The following is a 24,677-nucleotide window of genomic DNA, read 5'->3' as shown; positions in this document are numbered from 1 at the left end:
ATAGAGAAGGAGAGAAAGAGAAAGAGAGAGAGAGAGAAAGTGAGTGTATCAGGAAGAAAAGGGTGACATAATATATGGATAGGAGATAGATTCAACCGTTGGAAAACAATTAATTTAAGGTGGTGGTCGAATGATAGAAGCATATTAGACTAATGTTATCCTGGGACGACCCAAATGACTAAATCTGACATGTATAAGTTTATAATAGATATATAATTTTATCGACGTCAGATAGATAGCTTTAACTGATTTAGTATTATTGCGTTGATATATTCGTCTAGGGAAGCAATTCTATCTGAACCGATTTGAATAGATCCCTGTGTCACTCTACAGACGTTAGAATTGAAGCGGTTAAAATTAATTAGCTGGAAACATCACGTAGTCTTCAAATTAAATATGAGAGTGGGGATCTGTTGTATTACGAGTATTGTTACGCTAAATCTTGCGATCCTACATTGACGATATTTGCAATAATTATAGAAGTTTGGTCGCTGAAAAATCGATGGAACGTCTTCATCTAAGGACTTAACCAGTTGATGTCAACCCTGTCAGAAATTTTATGATCAAAGAAATTTCAGAAACGAAATTTGCTATATAGGTTTGGTCATTTCAAGTGAGTTGGAGTTAAATATTTGTGTTTGTATCCAAAAGGGAAATGTGAATGCATTTTTTTTCTCAACTAGGTTTGTAATGTTAATCAAAAGTGTTACATTATTACACCGTATTCATTTGTGGATACTGAAGTTACTCATGCACAAATACAGCATGTAAACATTATTCCCTATATTCCTACAGCTCGAGACTGTAGACGTAATTTGCGAGAAATTTGACTGCCATTCACAGCAGGCCATACAGCAGGCCAAACACACACACACACAAACATTTACCTGTGTTTGTGTGTATCAGACGATTACAGTCTCTGTCAGAATATATGTACACAGTTCTGTGCGTTGACTACAGCGTTAGAGCATCTTATTTCTAGCAATGTAGGTGTTCCTAACGCACTAGTAACATTTAGTGACAAATATAGTTGTCCTTTTCTGTGAAACATTGCTAACTGCTGTCTATATTAATTTTCTATATATGTATATATATATATATATATATATATATATAATATATATATATATTATATATATATATATATATATGTGTGTGTGTGTGTGTGTGTGTGTGTGTGTGTGTGTGTGCGTGTGTGTGTGTGTGTGTGTGTGGTGTGTGTGCGTGTATGCTTGTGCGCGTGTGTGTGAAAGTCTGTGGCCTAGTAGTTGGAGTTTTGAAGGCCACATTTTGTCCTTGAAAAGACACTTCGCTTCATGTTGCTCCAGCCCTCATCTGAAAATGTCTACCAGTGGCACTTGGATTAACCCTACCTCGGACAGGAGGAAGGATAGTGATCTAAATGATTTTTCGGGACTTCATAGATGGTTGGAAGCAATAGTTATCACAGGCCAAGGATTTGTTTCGTATATTTACAACAGAGTAGTCTATCAAAGACCAAATGCTGGTTGTAAACCAGGTTACGGATGAAGACTAGCATATATAATATTTAAGCGAATTTGAAACATCACCTGTATCACTGAGCTTAGCGTTTTGGCACCTTCGATCGATTGTATTTCTAGAAGTCACTTGGCACATTATCTATCTATCTATCTATCTATCTATCTATCTATCTATCTATCTATCTATCTATCTATCTATCTATCTATCTATCTATCTATCTATCTATCTATCTATCTATCTATCTATCTATCTATCTATCTATCTATCTTTAACTTAGTGTATCTAGAGACTTGTGCAAATGCAATCAATATACCGACTTTAAGCTCATTCATTGGATCCTAATTTAAATCCCGAGTAATTCTCATATGTATTTTAGAATTGATATCGTTAATAATAATAATAATAATAATAATAATAATAATAATAATAATATAATAATAATAATAATTACCATCCCATTGTGTATCTTGTGAAATATATACATTTCACCATTACAGGATTTGAAAGCCGTTGTACAAGTTTACAAGGTATTTGTCAAATATATGTAAGTCGGCTAGCTGAACTGAATGTAGTCTCTCTTTACAGGCAAGTAAATGGGGATCTTTAAGAGATATCGCAGTACAGTAGACTCTGCAGAGCAGTTAAATTTGAAAATAAATAAAAGGATTAGATTAAAAAATCCTTTTTGAACTGAAACAGTTTTCTGATTTAATGGGACGATTCACATGTATATTGCGTCTAACTCGTGTATATCTGAATTCCTTTTAACTGCAACTTTCTCTGTAACTTGTTCTTGTTCTTAAATATATTTTATTTGTGCAATACCGACGATGGAGGTTATCGTATTGACAATTTCATAAGATTAAGGCTTTTATTATGCAGTACAGTTATTTTCCTATCATAAGATTCTCTGCTGCGTTTTCTCTTTGCAATTATAGAACTTCAAACACAGATAATAATTACCTATGTGGCCGATGCAGACTTAATTATTTTTTATAAATTCATTTAAAATCCTTATTGTAATGATCATATGTCTGTATTTCTTTATATAAAACGGAAACTCTGATGGTGTTTCCTCTCACTATTTATCGTCCCAACTTCTCATAGTCTCTTGTTCCAAATATCTCGCTGAACCTATGAACCAGAACGTGTAAGATACTGCATGAGGTAAATAAATAGATAGGGAGAAAAAAGGGAAAGAGAAAGAGTGAGAGAGAGAAAGAGAGAGAGAGAGTGTCGCAGGAATCGTCAGGATCTAGGTAATTCAACATGAAGGACGCCGGGAAAGGTTGGATACTGGACTTGCATTATTCAGTTGTCGTTAGCTGTATTCTGTAGCATGTATGTACATGTCTATATGTCAATCCAAGTATGAGTACACGTAGAAATATATATATATATATACTATATATATATACATATATATATATTATATATATATATATATATATATATATAATATATATATATATATATATATATATATATGTATATATATATATAGATGAGAAAGTTGGTTTGTGAAAGCACGTGGTTGAATATATAGAAAATAGTAAAAAGTGAAAAAACTACAGAAGGCTTGTTTTAAAAGGTTAAAAAATATATATTTGAATCAATATGTCTGAAGAATGTTATAATTTTTTTTCCTTACAATGACATAGTTTAGAAGAAATGACCGGTTTCGCGTTTAGTTTTTCAAATTTCTTACATCGTTATGTTTACGTTGAGGAGAGTTATCGTTATGTTTATGTTGAGAAGAGTTCCAGATAAGGGGAGGTAATAAGTGATTTCTTCCGGTGTAAGGGAGATAATCGCTTAAAATTTTTTGCTTTTCCTTTGGAGTGAATTTCTCTGTATAAGTATGTTGGAATGGTTAAGTCTGGGCTTGTACTTTTTAATGAAGAATGTTTCCTTGTTTAGTCTAATTTGTGTTGGTGTTCCGATAGCACATTGGTAAAATGGAAATATTAAAAATTATGGTAGTAGTTGCTTTGCGCATTTCTCAATGTGCTCACAAAAGGGTATCATTCTGTATTCTGGGTATGCAATCTGTTGTCGATGCAGTGTGCATCTACGTCTGAGTGATAGTCCCGTGGATCCCACGTAGTCTTGGTGGCAGCCCGAGCATTTTATGACATAAATTATGTTTTCAGAGGCACAAGTAAAATTAGATTTGATCTTGAACTTCTGTCCCTCTTTGAAGAGGAATTCTGATCCTTCTAGCACAAAAATAATGAAAACTCTATCTTCACTAATTAAAACCTATGAAAAGGAACTAACAACCAAAGAGATTGACCTTCTAACAAACTTTAAATGCAAACCTAGCCTCTTCTATGGTCTGCCAAAAATTAATAAAAGCCAAATTATAAATGAAACCATTAAAAAATCACCAAAGACATACATAAACACACCTAACCCGGGGGACCTAAAACTACGACCCATTGTAGCTGGCCCAACCTGTGAAACACACAGACTAAGTCTATTTATGGACATCCTCCTGAAACCCTTCCTTAAACATATCGATAGCCATATCAGAGATCACTTAGATATGTTAAACCACCTTAAAAAAAAGCCAAGGAAGAAACAATCATGGTTTCATTTGATGTAGTTAACTTATATACCAGTATACCTCATAATTATGGACTAGAGGCAATACAGTTCTGGCTGGACCAATTTCCGGAAGAAATACCAAAAAGGATCAGTAAAGAATTCATTACTAAATCAATTGAATTCATCCTACATAATAACCACTTCATGTTTGACAATACATTTTACCGTCAAAAATCCGGAATTGCTATGGGTACAAGGGCAGCACCAGTCATTGCGAACCTAACAATGGGCTACCTGGAAATAGTCTTTTACCAGGAATCTTTATCAATCTTTGGAAACCCCCTCTCTCAATACATAAAAGAGAATTGGAAACGATTCCTGGACGATTGTTTTATACTCTGGAATGAAAACACAGATAAACTTCTAAAATTTAAAAACCTATTGAACAGCATAAACCCAAATATACAGTTCACAATGGAATACAACCAAAAGGAGCTCCCATTCTTGGATATACAAATATAAAAAAATAACTTTAAAATAGAAACAGACATTTTTTACAAAGCCACAGACGCCAAACAATACCTTCTTTTTAATTCATGCCACCCAAGACACACTAAAACAAAAATCCCCTTCAACCTTGCAAGAAGGATATGCACAATAGTGTCAGAACAAAATACCAGAAACTTTAGACTGCAAGAACTCAAAAACACCCTAATTGACAGAAATTACCCAGCTCAACTCATAGAGGATGGGATCAGACGTGCAACATTCTTCAGACATATTGATTCAAATATATATTTTTTAACCTTTTAAAACAAGCCTTCTGTAGTTTTTTCACTTTTTACTATTTTCTACACACACACACACACACACACACACACACACACACACACACACACACACACACACACACACACACACACACACACACACACACATATATATATATATAATATATATATATATATATATATACACACACATATATATATATATATATATATATTATATATATATATATATATATATTATATATATATATTATATATATAAGTAATACTAAGCAATTAAGGGTTCAGCAACGAATTGCCTTACCGCACACCGAATTTAGAAATAGCAGTCAAAGAGATTATAGCCATTTCTTCTACTAAAAGGGAGATCTCAGTAAAAACACAGCATTTGAAAGGCAAACACAAACAGGTAAGAGAGAATGAATTGACGGCAATCTATCATACAGTTTGAAGTCACCTACGGACGTACGTTTCGAAATCAAGTCTTAGGAAAGCATAAGAATTAGATAATTCTACCTTACCCAAACTTCTTCTCTCATCAGCGCAGGATACAAACAATCATGAATGATTGTATATTGAATTTTGAGATACTAGAAGGCACCAACTCAACTCAGTATCAGAGCGAGCTAGAAGCCACAACTAGTATCACCAAATTCAAAGTGTGAATGAAAGTTTGTGTCACCAGTCCCTTCCCACCCGCGTGTAGCCAAGACAAAGTGCTGTGGTCATTTACTGGGATGAATATGGTTATCAGTAACAATGAAGGGTGAAATTAATTAATTTGGAATAATTATCAATTACACCAAGTAGTCTTCGGCATGTAAAAGCCTCATTCGAGGAAAATTATGTATATATATATATTTTTCTACGTGTACTCATACTTGGATTGGCATATAGTCATATATATATATATTATATATATATATATATATATATATATATATATTGCTAATAACGTAAATCCACGAGTATTCTTATAAACGCTGTAAAGACGTTTTCCGATTCAAAATTTTAGTTCATTACTAAACCTCACTAAGATAAGTATTTATTTATATTTAAGATCTTCAAATTGTAAATTTTAATATTGTATAAGTCTTTGGTGTAATAATATTTTCCTTATGTAAATATCGTTGTTTATGTAATGATCTAATTATCGTAATTTTCTATATTATTAGATATTAAAATTAAGTTTATTCGTGAGATACTACTTAGCGATAGATTTGTTGTTTGATAGCAAGTATACGAGGTGTATAAAGTTAGGCTTTTGTATATACATGTTTTAATAGTATTAATTGTAGTTTTAAATTTCTTATAATTAAATTAGATAAACTTTGATAAACTTAGATATGTTTCGACTAAAGATTGGTCCAGGCCATGTCTAATTTAATATCATATCTTAGTTATTATTTTTTAAAATTGATATTCGCTAGTTATTCCCATTGATAATTATATTTATAGTATTTATTCGATACTATATTACTACGAATTGATTATTTTTATAAGTATTTTAAATAAGATTTCCGAAAGTTCGTTTAAGTTTGTTTATTTGTATTTTGAAATTAGCTATTTCATCTTTAAATATGAAAAATTAATTTATTAGGTTTTTATTATATGTGCATATATATTTATTTATTATTTTAGATCTTAATTATAATATTTATATACATTTATATATTTTCATTGATAATTTATATATAATAGTCATTTTTAAATATTTATGTAATTAGATATAGATTAATACCGATATTAGATTATTGGTGGGTTTCCTACCTTATAAATTAAAATTAATATTTAACATTATAGTCGATTTTGATATAATCATAATTGTTAAGTTTTATGTTTCTAGTTTGATAATAGAGTTTATTATAAGTAAAATTATTATATTATTTATATATTAAAAATATTGTTTAAATAATTCTGATTATTTTTTAGATATTTCAATTAACCTGAAGACTGACTGTAACCATAACTCGAATTATTAATTGAATTTAAATTATTGTTATTCGAATCGATCGTAGTGTTTTACTCTTTATCTTTTATTAAACTTTTAATACTTTTGATATATATTTAAAATAATATAAATTAAATTAATTTTATGTATTGGCGTATGTTTCTCATTGTTTGATTTGCCTAATAGTGGTTTTATCTCTAATTTAATATAATATAATATAATATATTTATACTATAAAATTGGATTTAATCCTAAATCTGATTTTTCCCTGTAAGTTGGATTTATTCCCTAATATTTTATTATATATATATATATATATATATATATATATATATATATTATATATATATATATATATATATATATATATATACACATACAGGAACACGATCCAATATAAACTACAAATCCAACTTCAGGATTGTTTCAAGCGTAGTGAATATATAAGAGACAGACGACAGACATAATTGGAATTAAAATTCACAACAAATGCTTCAGTAACATTTTATTGGTGAATACTTAGATTACATCATGACAAAATTCCGCTTCCTTTATGTGATTTTAAAGAAACAAAACTAAACAGGTAAATAGAGAATTTAATTTGACCATTCATCAATAAAATTCTGCTCAAACATCTGTTGTGAATTTTAAATTCTACTCGTGTTCTTCTTATACATACAAACATACATTCACACATATGCACACACACACGCACGTACAAACACACTCAAACACACACAGAGTTATATTTTTATAAGAAATTGGACGAAAATTATATGGTGGATACTTATTTTATATGTATCACGATAAAAACATAGGAAACCATTTAATGCATATGCAATTAAAAGAAACATAAATTAACGGAAAAAAACTATAAAAAGTGCCTACACATGTTTCAACCAGGTCATTAGGTGAACAGTGTTTCAGATCCGGATTGGAAATTTTTACAATGTGAACATGAATTTATACCATGATCTCATTCAGGAGGAAATAACTAAAAAATATAAAATAGTAAATAGGAATATACTTAGAAATATTAATCATGAGTGTAAAAAATATAATGTATGAATATAATATTGATAAATTGACTGAACCCTTTGTCCCTCTGGGGCCTAGAATATCTCTTAAGGACCACAAATCTAATTTCTTTACTGACCTTAAAGTAAAACCTATTTGCCTTGCAAAATCCGACATAGGTAAATTAAGCAAATTGATTTTAGATAAACATATTGTACAATTTAAGAATAAATTAAGATTAGAGCTGTGGTTCATTACACAGGAAGTAATCAGTTGGTTCAATAGAATTAATAATAAGGAAAGACAGATTTATCCAGGTCGATATAAATGATTACTACTCCTCAATAAATCCCACAGTACTAAATAGTGCCCTTATATTTGCTAAGCGTCATACTAACTTGTCTCGCCAGGAAATTAATATCGTACTTATAGCACGTAAATCATTCATTAAATTTGACAATAAACACTGGACTAGGAAGGACACACCTGATTGCTTCGACATAGCTCTGGGTTCGATTGATTCGGTTCAAGTCGCCGAATATATATATACTGCATAAGTTTAATAGTGAATTCCCAGAAATAGGTGGCGCCCTATATCGGGACGACGTGTTATTTATTACTAAAACTACTAATAATAGAAAATTAGGAAATTATAAGAAAAAGTTTCATAAATTCTTCAATAGTTTTGGTTTTAAAATTTCTGTTGAAAATGAGTACAAGTCAGTAAACTGACAAATCTCATCCGAGTAAATCGTTCTATCATAGAAAAATATTTCACTAATAAATATAGTACTATAATTAATGATAAAATAATAAGGACTGGATTTTCAGTAACCAAAAACCTATTTCGGCATATATCATCTTTTAATAATGTAAAACGTAATGCATATTACACAAACAGAAATAATCTCCTTCCAACTATGAACACAAACAATATTCAAACAAACAAAAGTAGCAGATATATTATATCTAGACAACACATGAACAGCAATACAAACACAACTAACACTTCTAATAACTATATTAAGTGATTTCTGTGATTATAGGGTTAAAGAAAATTGTAAATTTAACAATTATTGTAAACGTAGAAACGCAGTATACCAGGTAACCGTTGAAGCGGAAGGCAAATAGTTTTACTAGGTTGGAGCGACAGCGTGTTATTGGAAATCCTGACTTGCGAACCATGAGATCTCCTTTAGAAATGCAAATAAAAGAAATAGCAAGGGCTTAGTAAATTTATCTGGAAATTAAAAGATAGCAATATAATTTATAAGATTAAATGGAAGATTTTAAACAACGCACAAGCGTACATGCCATCAGTCAAAACCTGTTCGCTTTGCCTGGAGAAAACACTCCATCTTATTCTCTAAGCAAAAACTCTTAAATGATAGATCTGAGAAAATTTTCCATAGCTTACATGTACGCAAATATATTTTCTCTAAATATAAATGATTGACTTTCACTACATAATATTTCACTACATAATATTAATAATATTAATAATAATAATATATATTTATGTATGCATGTATATATACATGTAGATGTAGGTACGTACATATATGTATGTATGTATGCATATATTTTACTTATTACACTATATATATATATATATATATATATATATATATATATAATATATATATATATATATATATATATATAAACATATATATACATACATACATATATATATATATATATATGATAAAATTAATGAATAATAATATATGATAAAATTAATGAATAATAATATATGATAAAATTAATGAATAATAATATAGGGTAAAATTATAATAATATAGGGTATACGGTGATGTACTTGCACAGCAAGATCTTAAGATCTTGTTCTTTAAGATCGTGTGCTGAAATCCTGTGCTGAAACAAAAACAACTGCAGCATGGAAGGTGTTTATAAGCCGTTTAAAAACACAAAAACAGTTAGATTCACTTCAACACTTAAATTTAATTTGCCAAAATATTTTCGTCGATTTGAGACCGCGACCAGTTCACTAACAAAATTCCGTGGGGAAAGATTATTAAAAATAATAAGTTATACCAGTGGTCAGCACGTGTAAAAATGGTCCGTAGACCATAAATACTTTTATAATGTATAAATGTGTATAAAATTATACATGAAGGGAAGGACCATATATTATAAGTCTATATATGTATATATCCTTCTGCATGTTTCTCCTGCAAAACAAATATTATTTATTCCTCTATATCTCCTAATAATCTCTTTCTAATTCTTTATCTGTCATCAATTCTTCTAGTTAGACGAAGGGGGATAACTCGTTATTCTGGAATACAGCCATCTTTTCTGAATAAGTAGCGATTAAAAAAAAATACTATCTCATATCTTTACAATTATTCGCACAAATCTTTACATTCTTCATAGAAGTAAGTAAACTATATGTTTTTATCAACCTAATAGTTTTTTGTGCATAATAGAAGTCCATTTAGATGCTAAATAATAATAATAATAATAATAATAATAATAATAATAATAATAATAATAATAATAAATAATAATAAAATTCCCAAATCAAATGAAACAGCAAAACCAGAAAACTACAGACCAATAACCTGCCTCTCTACTATGTTCAAGGCATTTACTGCAGTGATATCGCAAAGGCTGAACAAGCACCTGGACGAAAACAAACTGTTCCCAGAAGAGCAGAAATGATGCCGCAAAGGCTCATATGGCTCTAAAGATCAACTAATGATTAATAAAGCCGTAACTGAAGACAGCCACAGAAAGAAGAAAGGCCTCAGTATGGCCTGGATTGACTACAAAAAGGCGTTTGATAGCATCCCCCACACATGGATCCTCGAAACACTAGCCATTAACAAAGTAGCACCAACAATCATAAAATTCATAGAGCACTCTATGAATAAATGGCAAACAGTCCTACACCTCCAAACAAAAGAGGTACTCATGAAAACCAAAGACATCCCCATTAGAAGAGGAATATTCCAGGGAGACACGCTCTCTCCACTCCTTTTCTGCTTGGCACTGTCACCTCTATCTGATATGCTAAATAGAACTGGATGCGGATATAAATGTTACGGCAAAACGATCAGCCACCTTTTATATATGGATGACCTAAAACTATACGCTGCAAATGACAAACAGCTGGAAACACTATTAAAGACAGTTCATGGATTTACCAAAGCAATAGATATGAAATTTGGATTAGAAAAATGCGCCAAAGTAACCATGAAAAGAGGAAAACTAGTTAAGAGTAACAACATCACACTAGATAAAACCAATGAAATAAAAGAATTAGACCAAAGCCAAACTTACAAATACTTAGGAATCCATGAACTAGATAAGACACAACACACACAAATGAAAGAGAAAATAAAAAAAGAATATTATAGACGAGTTAGATCAATACTAAACACAGAGCTCAATGCTAAAAACAAGATAATAGGTATCAACACTTTAGCTGCCCCAGTTATAAGTTACAGCTACAATATCCTTAACTGGACACGAAATGAACTGTACAAAATAGATAGGAAAACAATAAAAATACTGACAGGATCTAGGATGCATCACCCAAAATCTGACATAGAAAGACTATATATACAACGTATAGAAGGTGGTAGAGGCCTTATACAGCTGGAAAACTACTATAAAATAACCACCATAGGACTGCAAAAATATCTACTTCAGAAGGAAGGAAAACTGATCCAGATAGCAGCAAAACACGAGCAAAACAAAAAACTGTTCTCAGTATTTAAGGAAGCTGACAAATACAAACAAGAAATCATACCACCTAATAAACATGAAGAAGAAGAAGAAGATGATGAAGAAACAACAAAAGCTATAAAAGAAATGAAATCCAAACTAAAAATAGAACAGCAACGAACCATGATAAAACGATGGCAAGAAAAGCCCCTTCATGGTAAATACTGCACTAAACTAAACGCAAAAGAAATAGACTAAGAAAAATCCCAGCAATGGTTGAGAAGCTCAGGACTCAAAGCAGAAACAGAGGGATTTTTAATTGCAGCACAAGACCAAAGCCTCCCCACCAGAAATTACCAAAAACATGTAATGAAAAGAAATATTACAAGTAACTGCAGAATATGTGGAGATGGACAAGAAACAATAAATCATATTATCTCTAGCTGCCCAGTCCTGGCTAAGAAGGAATATATTCACAGACATGACAGAGTTGGAACCTACATACATTGGAAGCTATGCCAATATTATGGAATAACAACAGAAAAAAGATGGTATAGGCACACACCAGAAAAGGTCACAGAAAACGAGAAAGCAACCATACTCTGGGATATGCCGATACACACAGATAGAGAAATTAAGGCCAACAGACCAGATATAGTTGTCAGAGATAATGAAGAAAATAAAATCTTTCTAATTGATGTATCAATACCGGCTGATGACAACGTGTCTCTAAAAGAAATGGAGAAACTCTCAAAATACAAAGACCTGGAAATAGAGGTAACTAGAATGTGGAATCTGAAAACAGAAACAATTCCTATCATAGTAGGTGCATTAGGCATGATAAAAAAATATTCAGACAAATACATAACAAAAACAGCAGGACTTACAAACACATACAACATACAGAAAATTGCACTACTAGGCACTGCACACATCCTACGCAGAACACCTTCCATACAATAACCATCAGAGCATCACAACAAATCACAGCACATACCCAAGGCACACAGAGCTGCGCTCGGTAGTGAAGTGAAAGCACACTATAAAAATAAAACTACTGAATAATAATAATAATAATAATAATAATAATGATGATGATGATGATGATGATGATGATGATGATGATGATGATGATGATGATGATGATGATGATGATGATGATGATGATGATGATGATGATGATGATGATGATGATGATGATGATGATAATAATAATAATAATAATAATAATACTAATAATAATACTAATAATAATAATAATAATAATAATAATAATAATAATAATAATAATAATAATAATAATAATAATAATAATAAAAACAACTTTTCTCTTGTATAAGAAACGATGAGGTTTTCTGCAAAATCGAATGCAGAATTAGTATCTTAATATTTTGTTTAACATATATAACCTCCACCATATATTGATCTTAATCATTAAAGATACAAATCTCTTTGAGTGATCCAGTCTAAATTCCTACTTTAGTAATTGCCTAATTTTTCTTAATCATAACTTTAAAATATAATTTTTACAGTTCTATATTTAAGAGATAAGGAATTATGTAGATTATTTACATTATTTACATTTAACGGATATTTGTCCTCATTTTGATTGTTGTTAACACAACGTTTCGGCTGATATATACCCTCCAGCCTTCATCATGTGTCTTGGAGAAATTTCGAACCTGGGTATTTTTCGATGTTTATGTTATTATTGTTATTCAGGTCACTGCCTGGAATCGAACTCGGAATCTTGGAGTTAGTAGCCCGCGCTCTAGGAATGAGAACTCAGGTTCGAAATTTCCCAATGAGGGTATATCAGCCGAAATGTGTTAACAACAAAAAGATGGGAAACCACTAGATGAGACTGGTGTCATCGGGTGAGGTTGTACTTCCACGTGGTGCATCTTTTTTTTTTTGCAGTGCTTCTCCCCGGTTCGTCGATTTTTGCGATGGTTGAAACGAAGGAACGGAGTGCTACCTTGAAATTCTGTTTTCTCTTGGGGAAATGGTGGCTGAAGCAGTTGTCATGCTTCAAACAGCTTGCAAGGACGTTGCCATGAGCATAGCACAATACAAGTTTAGGAGTGGCTTCCACGCTTTGGTCACTTGTCACTTGTCGCTTGAAGACCAATCTCGTTCAGGACGACCGTCGACCTCCAGAACGAATGAAAACATCATGAAAATTCATGAACTGATCTTGGTGGAACGTCACCGAACAATTAACGAACTTGTTGATATAACTGGTGCGTACTGAATCTACTCCCAACACATTTTGAGTGAAGAATTGAGAATAAAAATTGCGAATAAAATTTGTGTCTCGCTTGCTCACGAAAGATGAAAAGCACCCACGACTGAATGCATGTCGTGAACTGAAAAAACAGTTGGAAGTTGATATGGATCATTTTTCGAAGGTCATCATTTGTGATGAAACCTGGTGCTACGGAACTTGCAGAAGTGGAAGAGGTGAAATAAAAAAAATGCATCACTTCGTAAGAGTTCCAGCACTGGTTCGAATAGTGGAAAACGCGCCTGACCCGAAACATTGCTTCAAATATGGAGAATACTTTGAAGGTGTTAAAAGTGTAAACAAAAACTAAGTGAATAAAATAATATTGCAAAATTCCGGTTTTTGAGGGTGTAGTCCCTCGTATATATATATATATATGTGTGTGTGTGTGTGTGTGTGTGTGTGTGTACACATGTATATGAGCAGGGACTAAGAAATAGTCGTCTCCTGGTCTTTCTCAGGACACTCCTGTAGAAGAAGGATAACTCTTATATAAAATCCACTGTTCTATTGAGCCGGATATCTTGCATTCTGTTTCTGGGCTTTTTAGTATTACTAGTTAGAGCATTGTAGTGTTGTGCACACCACCACTCATGACTTAGAACCGTTGCAGTCGTATTGCTGACACTTACATCCCGTAACCAATTACTATTTCTCCTCTAATGAATAGGCAGCCATTACTTATTGCGACTACAAGAGGTATGGATTCGAGTTATATGCGTACGGAAACCCCACTTTTTTTCCGTCGAATATGCCCCAATATTAGACTATTTTTTTTAATCAATACACAGTGATCGCTTCTAACATTTAAGTTTATAAAATGCTATTATTATTTACTGAATATACATATATATATATATATATATATATATATATATATACAGTTGAGCACTTAAGTGCAAAACAAGCTGGAAAAAATAGTACTCGAATACCAAAGGTAGAGTAATATACTTTTTATTAAAGCTACAAAATTATCACAGAACTGTTACTCAGTTTCACGTTCCCGGAACGTGAAACTCTGAGTAAGAGTTCTGTGATAATTTTGCAGCTTTGATATAAAAATATATATTGGTCAAACACGCTTACTGCTTGACCCAACAAAATGTTTGATCGAATTCAAACGGGCGTTGGCTATAATTCCGTAATCTCGCTGCGCATTATGGCCCGTGGGCATATAGCGTGGTGGTTAAGAGTGCGGGCTACTAATCCTAAGATTCCGAGTTCGATTCCAGGCAGTGACCTGAACAATAATAATAATAATAATAATAATGATAGCATCGAAAAATGCCTTAGGAATGAGAACCCAGGTTCGAAATTTCCCCAAGACACCTGAAGAAGGCTGGAGGGTATATCAGCCGAAACGTTGTGTTAACAAGAAGATGAGGACAAATACACGTTGAATGTAAATAATGTAAATAATCCCCTTTTTATGTATCTATCTTTCTATCTGTCACTTTTTCTCTCTTTCTGTCTCTTTCATTCTCTGTCTTGCCCTCTGTCTCTTCTGTTTGCTTTATCTCTCTCCCACTCTTCTTCTTGCTATGTTTGTTTACTCTCTTTTCAACTTACTCTCCTCCCCCTTCTGTCAATTCTCTATCAATTCTCCTGTATAGCTATGAGTCTTCCCCTCCCTCTATAGCTAGCTCTCTGTCTGCCTTTCTGTCTGTCTACCTACATATATCTCTGTCTTTCTCTCTCTTTCTCTGTATTTTCGTTTGCGTTTCCCTCTTACACTCTTCCTCCTCCTCATGCTGTTATTTCCTCTCTTTTTCTCTTACACTTCCTCCTCTATTTCCTGAACATACTTTATTACCCTTTCTTTCCTGTCTATTCTGCCTATTCCTCTCTACCTCACAACACGAGAAGAGTTAGACCACCCACCGGGTCATGTCTTCTTTATAGTTACGTTTTGTCTCTTCTTTCCGGTGATCATCGTCAGGTCAAATTTAATTAACACCATCTCCGAATTCTCATTAATTCATTAAATAAGTACTTATCTTCTTGTTCACTGGGCTCAAGGGTAACCTGTAAAACGAGAACAGAGGGAAGTGCAGGTGTTATTATCTTAGACAATGGGGTCGTTCGACCTGTTAGGAATAGCAGCCAGATTGCCTTCAAATCACTTCCTATTGTCTCTTAGAAAATACGCATTTGATGATGTATTTCTAGACGTACGGTATCAGAAATACAGAATGGCTGGTCAAGCTGAACCATCTTTGATCGTAGGTCTGCTAGCTCAGGAATGGACTGGGGCTAAATAATCAGATATACTTTAAGTACAAGAAACGTATATATTCATGTAACACATGTATATTATACTCAGGTTAAACGAATGTATTGGTAAAACACTAAACATGCTTGACCCAACAGAATGTCGGGTCGACCTCAAATTAGTCTTCACTATAATACCGTAACCATGCCGCGCATTAGAAACAGCTAGATATATCGATTTTTCAAATTTTTTAATTTCCATTAACTTGGTTAAAATTGCATACATTTTATGTTAAAATATTCATTGTATTCTATAATAAAAATTAAAAATCAGTGGTTGCCTATCCCACATAAAAACAAACTAACAAACTATTACCTCAACATGGTGTGGGGTTGAACCAGAAATTGGGCTAACAACGGTAATGTTACTTGAATGATAATCTAAATAATAAATTATATAATATAATTTAAAAACAAAAACAAGAAACCTATATGGAAAAATTTCCTGTATTACAGAAAAAGGGTTCAACAAAATGTTCATACTTAAAATTTTTTTAAAACAAGATTGTTGTTTTACAGAAACAGGTTTTATAAAATGTTGAGCCTTCAAAAGTTAGAAACTAGAATCGAAAAAATAATAAAAAAAAATATTTGGCAAATTTTGTTTCACCTTTTAAAATGCTAATTTCATTAGCAAACATCTTATTTTTAAAGGGGCTGGGAGTGGAATACAACCACTTTAATACCCTTTTATTAACAAATAAAGATTAACTGTATCATTTCTTTTAGAAGCACAAGTAGAAGCATTTAATGGGGATTAAGGACGGAAGGAGAAATGGAGGAGAGAATAGAAAAAAGGTGTGGGGTGAGAAGAGAGGAGAACATGAAACAAAGGTAGGCCCAGAAAGAAGGATAATGAGCTATTCGAAGAGGAAAGATGAAAGGAGGTGAATAATGGAATGTCGAAGAGAAAAGAAAAAGGAGGAAGAAAGATAAGGGAAAGAAGAGAGAGAAGGGGCATGGAAGAGCGATAGGTCTGGGAAGAAGGATGGTGACTTAGATGAAGAGAAAGGACAGAAAAATTGAATGGAGGAGAGAAAAGGAAAGGGAAGAGGAGGAAGAGAAGAGAAGATTTTATCATTAGAACTATTATTTTTTCAAAAAGTGCAGCAAAATGCCAATTATTATTATTTTTTTTTTCGATTCTAGTTTCTAACGTTTGAAGGCTCAACATTTTATTAAATCTTTTTCTATAAAACTATAACTTTAAAAAATAAAAATTTAAGGATTGAACATTTTCTTGAACTCTTTTTCTCTAAAACAGGAAATTTATTCCATTTATATATATATATACACAAATTGAGATAGGGGTTGTAAATGCAACCCTCCATGGAATAACATATATCCAATATACTGCTAGTGAAGTACCCAACAAAGTTAATACATAAATGTTAAGGATTGCGATGCAATCAATTCATTTACTGTATTATATGGGCAAAGGTAAAATGATTTACCACTAATACAAGATAAGAAAATGGAGAAATACATATAAACCAAATATCAGTTATCAGATAATACTCAATCACATACTTTATTAAACCACCACATAAGAGACTATAGGGTTAAACATAAAAAAGCAGAACAAATCAGTGTACACAAAGGAATGTACATAAAAAAGTGTACATAAAAGAGTAATGTTGTATAATAAGTAGAATATATATAAAAAAGAGAATATAAATGTAAGTAAATATAAATATAAGTATAGATTACATCTTACAGCTCTTTCGGCCATGTAGATAAGTATGTCTCATTTTACCAATATTAGCCTTTTATGGTAGGTCAATATATGGATATAAATGAGACATTTACAAAAGTATCATAATGCCTCTTCGGAGATATACATATACAAATGGGTGCATATACTCACACACCTATACATATAAAAATATTTTAAACAGAAAATAGTTCAAATTTTCTATTTAGAATTGGAATGGAGAGTAGATGAGTATAATAGTGCAGTTATGTTCGACATAACTCTAGAATACGGACAATTGTGAAGTAAAGATGTGTTGTTGTTACTTGTATCATGAATCTTGCTGCCCGGGTAAATAAAACTCGGCATTGAGAGTTGAAGAACATTTGTAAATGGTATATTGCTGTAAATGATTGATACCTATTTACAACAAGGGATACTGGTTCACTGAGGGCCGTATCTTCTCAATGTATTTAGCGCAACTTCAATTAGGGAATAATAAAGAAATAACTTTTAGGCTGTTGTTTTTTAACTATCTGCGCTTCAAAATACTTTTAGTACCTAGGATATTTAATATTGATACCTTAGTTTTGATATCTGTAACTACACGATTTTTCATGAGTTGTATTTACACAAAGCCAGTTCTAAATAGAAAATGTTACACTTCTATAAGAAGAAATGCTGGAATAAATGCATAAATGTCTGCGACCATTCATATATACACGTGTGTTTTTTATGAGTGTATGTATCAATATATCTATTTAAACTGATGAATGTGTGCTCGAAATAAAGCGCAGAGGAAACGTTGCTTATATAAGAAATCTGCATGAATGATAATTTTTTCTGTCCAAAGCTTCATTATGATGCAAAATCTCCACAGTAGAAGGGAAATGATTCTACATCTATTCACAGAAGCATGTAGAATAAAGCTAACTTATGTATCTATTAATGAAATAGGCGTGGTAATTGCTAGTTGAATGTATGAATGGACACCATGCTATTCTGATATTAAGAATGTTTCTTTTAAAGTCTAATAATTTCTTTTTGTATTCATTAATTTCAGTTGAATCTACGAAATCTTCACACTGCCAATCAAAATAATACTACTACTTCCGATTATTATCAAGATGACTGAACTAAATGAATCATGGAACTATAAGAAATGGGCATCTCTATCCTACACTACCATGAGTATATCTGAAAATGATCAACAGAGTTTTAATAAATCATCAGCCGAAAGTGTTCATGATAAAGCTTATTCAAAAACTTTGCGGCTCACATGTCTCTATATAATGATAATCGGAGGTATAATTGGGGGATTTCTTTTGTTAATATGGGTGAAAATGAACCGTCGATGGAAGTCTCGAATCAATATTCTAATTCTTAACCTTTCAGCTGCTGACTTATCTGTCATTTTCTTTGCTTGCACACCACAGTTGGTATGGGAATATGTTGACCGTGAATGGTTTGCAGGTGCTTTCATGTGCAAACTCGTTAAATTTATGCAGAGCTTTTCTATGATGGCCAGTACAAACATGTTAATTGTTATTGCATTGGATCGTCACCAAGCAATTAGAGCTCCCCTACGAAAGCCTATAACGGTAAGTATAAACATCCAGTACGGTTAAGTATTTTTAAATATTGCTGCTCTTATGGTGTCCTTAAATATAATCTTTGTGCTTTCTTTCCTTCTTTCTTTCTTTTTCTTTCTTTCTTTCTTTCTTTCTTTCTTTCTTTCTTTCTCTATCTACCTACCTACCTACATACCTATGTATGTTATGTATATTTGTATGCGTGTATGCGTATGTCTATATGAGGTCTGTAAAAAAGGAAACCGAACTTATTACGAAACAAAGTTATTGCTTTATTAACATATTGTTACGACCTGCCGTCGCTCAAACTCTTCGGAAACCCGGGACCCTATCAAGTCGAGCGACGACGATTGACCGGCTCGATCGAACAGGGAATTCGCCACGGAAGGAGAGAATTCAGTGGGGGTGGGGGGAGAATGGCAGCGAACTCGGCAACCGGCGACCGGAGAGAACAACAACAACAGCAGCAGGAAGAGATACAGAGAGAGACGGCGGAAGGCAAATGGCTTAAATTTAACAACAGCTTGTAACAATTACGACATCAGATACATCAAAGAAAATACAAGCAACAAAATCAGAGCATTTAAACAGTTCACGTCGAATCAAAACAAATAATGTTCACATTAACGATACAGTTCAATGGTCAAATCACATTAAAGTCTTTCTCTTTCTTTTTCTTTTACATTTCAACAACTCTTTTCCTTAATTCACAATGTCATTACAATTTCATTTCTTTTTCCTCTTTCCTTCTTTCTCTTTTTTCACATCAATTCTCATTTTTTAGTTCAACTCAGTTCTTTTCTTTAACAACTCTTTTTAACACAATTCACATCAAAACATAAACAACACATACCGTTACATTTTCTAGTTACAACAATTTCAGAAACTCCCACTACGAATAGCCAATGCCTTCATGCCGTAATCCCTCTCTCTCGCTCCACATGTTCCCAATGCTTATCTGTCTGTCTTCTTCTATGCTGCCATCCTCTCCCTTGTCATCTCTCACATCCACTGTCTGTCTTTCACATTCACTGTCTCCGGCAGAACTACCTGTCACCAACTCGCTCTGTTCCCGACTGTCCAACAAACTCACAGCTCCCGCATTTTAAAGGGGTTGTTCCTCGACCCTTCTTTGACCGGAAAAGGCAGAGGTCTCTTCGAAACTCGTTAATCTTTCCAGAAATTGGCAGAACAAAAGCTTTAGCCGTCTGCCTGACGCCAAAACCAGGCCACGAACACTCTTATTTTCTGAACTGAACTGACCTCCATATCAATATCAACAAAATATTTTTCATTCAAAATATTTCCCTCTGGTGTTGATTCACTGTTTCTAACAATTTATCTAAATTTAAAACTCCCTGAGGATTACGTTCCAGTTGCGAATTTATTTTCCTCTACCATCCAAAGTGGGAAGGCGGAAGAAATTCCCGGGTGGATTTCAACTTTGAGAAGAAACCGTCAGGGATGAATAAGGTAATTAACGCGGTAATTGCGTTGCGTGTGTCAATGTTTTAAAGTACCTCTATTACATTGCCTCATCAAACACCATAGGACTTACAAGTAAAACTCGTTATTAATCGTCAGACCATGTGAATAAACTCACTACGAACGTCAGCATTCCAAACAAAAAATACGATCAACGACCCAACCCACTATGATGACTGCCTTTTCCTTCGTCATTGCAATGGTATTTATACAATTATCCAGCTGTCCTGACACTTTTAAGAAAGCATTCATGAACCTACGAGCACACAGGCAGTTCTGATTGGAATACGGTTCCTTTTTTTTCAAACATTTAGCAACAACAACATGCATCTTCTAAATGCATCGTGACACGAACTTTTACAGACGCTAACTTCTTTGAGAACATAGAAGACAGTTACGTAAAGGTTTCACAGATCACAGTGCGCATTTTGCCGTGTATTCATCTTCTCATTGTACTCCATTTGAAACTCTGGTACCACACACTTGACATAGCTTACAACAAAAAACAATACTTTCAATACGCCTGCACAGTTGCTATCCTAGAAATGTTTCCGTATAAGTTTTTCGCAATTTGAAACTGCACTTAACAAAAAAAAAAGTTGCTCTTCCAAACCTTTCATTATTCACTTTGCGACAATTGCATTATACATACATTCATTCTACACGGCAGATAGTTGTGGATATTATTTGGGTGAAAGTCAAGTCCATCGATATATACACATGCCAGAACGTTGCGCCGGTTGGTTGGCGCACTGATTTCTTAGGGTGGCCTCTTTTGAATAGATGTTTGTGTGTATACATGCATATACATATGCTTATATATACATACATAAGTACTACGCACGTACATACATACATACATACATACATACATACATACATACATACATACATACATACATACATACATACATACATTCATACATAAGTCTCTCAAGAAGATCTTGAATCATTTTGGTTGAAAATCTGGAATGCAGGGAGGGATTTCAATGCATCGTAGCTAAATAAAGTAAGAAGAGAATACTGTTACAACACCAACAGTAAAACACATGCAATTGATCCGAAAACATTCATCATAGCTGTGCATAATAGGAAGGCACCTGAAATGGATCTAATAGCTGGAAACTGATACAAGAGGCTGATATTTTACAGGAAAACATGTGTATTCAAAAGCACTATGGAAGGTTAGTGTTTATTCCAGCATTTGAGATACTTGACTGGTCTGTAGAAGAAATCCACCCCATAGCCGTTTAAATACGCAAAAGCCTGACCTCAACTGAAAATCTCTACAGAAATAGCGATATCAACAGGCTCTATATAAGAAGAGATAAAGGAGGTAGAGCACTTGATAAACAGCAGTAGCAAAAATAATACATTAATTTAGTGATGAAAAGTGAAGAGAACAATATCCTACGTGTTGGCAGTGAGCTATTGAGGACGCACTCTCTTCATGATGACCTCCCATGCAACTGCAAAACAGTCGGACTAACATACATTAAAGAAGACGTGAATGTAAAACACTCAAAATACAAAAAAAAAAAAACATGCGTAAGTATGCTTCCTGAAGACTTGAAGAAGACAGTTATATCAATATGAAGCAAAGCCTCTCTTGGCTCCGAGACCGCGACATCACATCAACTTTGAAGGCTATGCATTTGTAATCTAAGAACAGGAGATTTTTACGGAATACATAAGCATAAGAGACAATGAAGCACTTGGCGCTCGATGATACAAGTGAAAATGTAGATTATGTCATATTTCTGTAGAATAAACCAAACATGTGATTAGCAGCTGCTCAAAAATGTCATCAAGGTACTACTTCCCTAGCCCACACGACGCTGCCGCAAAAATAATATACAATGACATTCGGAAAAAGACTGTTCTAGAATAAATAAAGACAACCCCACCCGCAGTTATTGAAGTCATATACAAATATCAACACAACGAATATTAGTTTCATTTGCAGGGAAGCTGGTGGTCTCAGTTTTTTGGGATGCAAAAGGCATTGCGTTTATTCAAAAGTTCTACACCATCAATGAAAAGTACTCTGCCAACTTGTTGGGGCAGTTACGAAAGGTTATCAAGCCCCACGCCGTTTCTCAGAAAAGCTGATGAAAAGAAACTTGTTTCATCAGGACAATGCTCTAGCATACAAGTCCTTAGTTTCAACAACTGCTGTGCGTTACTATAGCTTTGAACTGGCTGATTGCTTTTTCTATACTCATGATGTGGCGCCATCTGGCAGTCATTTCTTCCCTAACATGAGAAAACACATGGCTGGAAACCAGTTTCGCAATGATGGTGATGTCATATCTGCTGTTGATGACTTATGGAAACAACAGGATGAAAGCTTTCTCCCCCACTGGCATCTAAATACTGCAACACCGGTAAAGGATGTATGTGGACTGCAAGGGGGACTATTTTGAAAAATAGACCTTATTTATTCACATTCCAGGAGAGTATCTTAATCGGCCCATGAACTTTTAAGCCGTCCCTCGTATATATATATATATATATATGTGATGGGCACACATGAATAACATTTTCTCCTTCTTCGTTGAATTAGCGTGTATGTATTTGAGAATTCGATAGGTACGTATACGTAATGTAAATTCCAAATAGAATTTAAATGACAAGATAAAGTTCAATTGGCGTACTTCCACTCAAAGCTCGTCTACCCAGTTTCAGATACTAGGCTTGGGTCACTCCGAAGCTGTAAGGAAAAGAACAAAGATCAATTTCCAATGATGTCATGCAGTGGGATCAAAGTCAAAACATCTCTTAACAGTACGGCCATGTGTGTATATATATGTAGGAACATCATACATACATGCATACATATGTTTATATATAGGTATACATACATACGCACTCGCGCACACACACAGGCAAGCACAAACACACACACACAGACACACACACATAAGAACATTAGACACACATCTACAAACACTCTTATCGAGAAATAAAATGACTTATGAGAAGATTAATATTATAATTCTACTTACGACTCCATTTGTTTGAAAATATCTAACTTGTCTTCTTTTCATCGAATTACAAATACAGTAAATAACTGTAAAAGTATACAACCCTTGTGTCAATTACACAAACACGGGAATGTACACAACCAGCGAATATGTAGCTGTAATAAAGCAACATGGACGTATGCAACTTGTTTGCAAATGCTATATATATATTAGGTGAAGTTTCTTTTATGAGATTCCATTATTGAACATACATGTTTGTAATAATTTTATATATTGGAACTAATATCCATTTATTAAGAATGGAATTGGATGTTATCGTGATTAGATGAATATTTCATTCATGTTCAATACATTTAGTTAAAATTGAAAGCGCTACTCAACTCTTGTTTATAGTGCCTGATGTTACTGTATGATTTCTGAAAGACATACTTTATTCAACCAAAATCATTCTGAATATTACAAAATCTGACAAACTTACCTAATAGAATCTGATAGAGTAAAATTTTCTCATATTTGTCAGACATTTTGAGAAATAGAAAAGGTAGAGATATTCAAACTATAATGTTAAACGCATGCAATACACTAGACACAGAAAATAAAATGGACATATAAATGCACATAGAAACGCTCACATACAAATGCATAAAAAAAGTTAGTAGCTAAATATTTTAATACATTTGAAACATAACAGTCCTCACTGATGGAAATCGAGTATTTTCTTGCTTATGATAAAAGAGACAGCGACTGCGAAGCTTCATATCAGATTGCTCACCGTCATCCGTATGATGACAGCGTTTCGGCCGAAACTGTATGTGTGTGTGTATGCATACCTATAGATAAACATATGTATGTAT

The 24,677-nt window shown here is 33.1% G+C and overlaps 1 protein-coding gene across 1 annotated transcript in view; it reads left to right on the top strand.

Annotated features, from left to right (window-relative positions):
- The window catches only part of LOC115210475 (arg8-vasotocin receptor-like), a 217,912-nt gene that overhangs the window by 182,578 nt on the left and 10,657 nt on the right, over nucleotides 1-24,677 (top strand). Inside the window, exon 2 of the mRNA XM_029779078.2 lies at nucleotides 18,823-19,360. Within this exon, the coding sequence (XP_029634938.1) occupies nucleotides 18,887-19,360 (474 nt within the window). The 5' untranslated portion in view covers nucleotides 18,823-18,886. The remainder of the gene's footprint in view (nucleotides 1-18,822; nucleotides 19,361-24,677) is intronic.

This window comes from Octopus sinensis, linkage group LG4, assembly GCF_006345805.1.
Source record: "Octopus sinensis linkage group LG4, ASM634580v1, whole genome shotgun sequence".
Classification (NCBI taxonomy): domain Eukaryota; kingdom Metazoa; phylum Mollusca; class Cephalopoda; order Octopoda; family Octopodidae; genus Octopus; species Octopus sinensis.
This window is presented reverse-complemented; position numbering and strand designations above follow the sequence as displayed.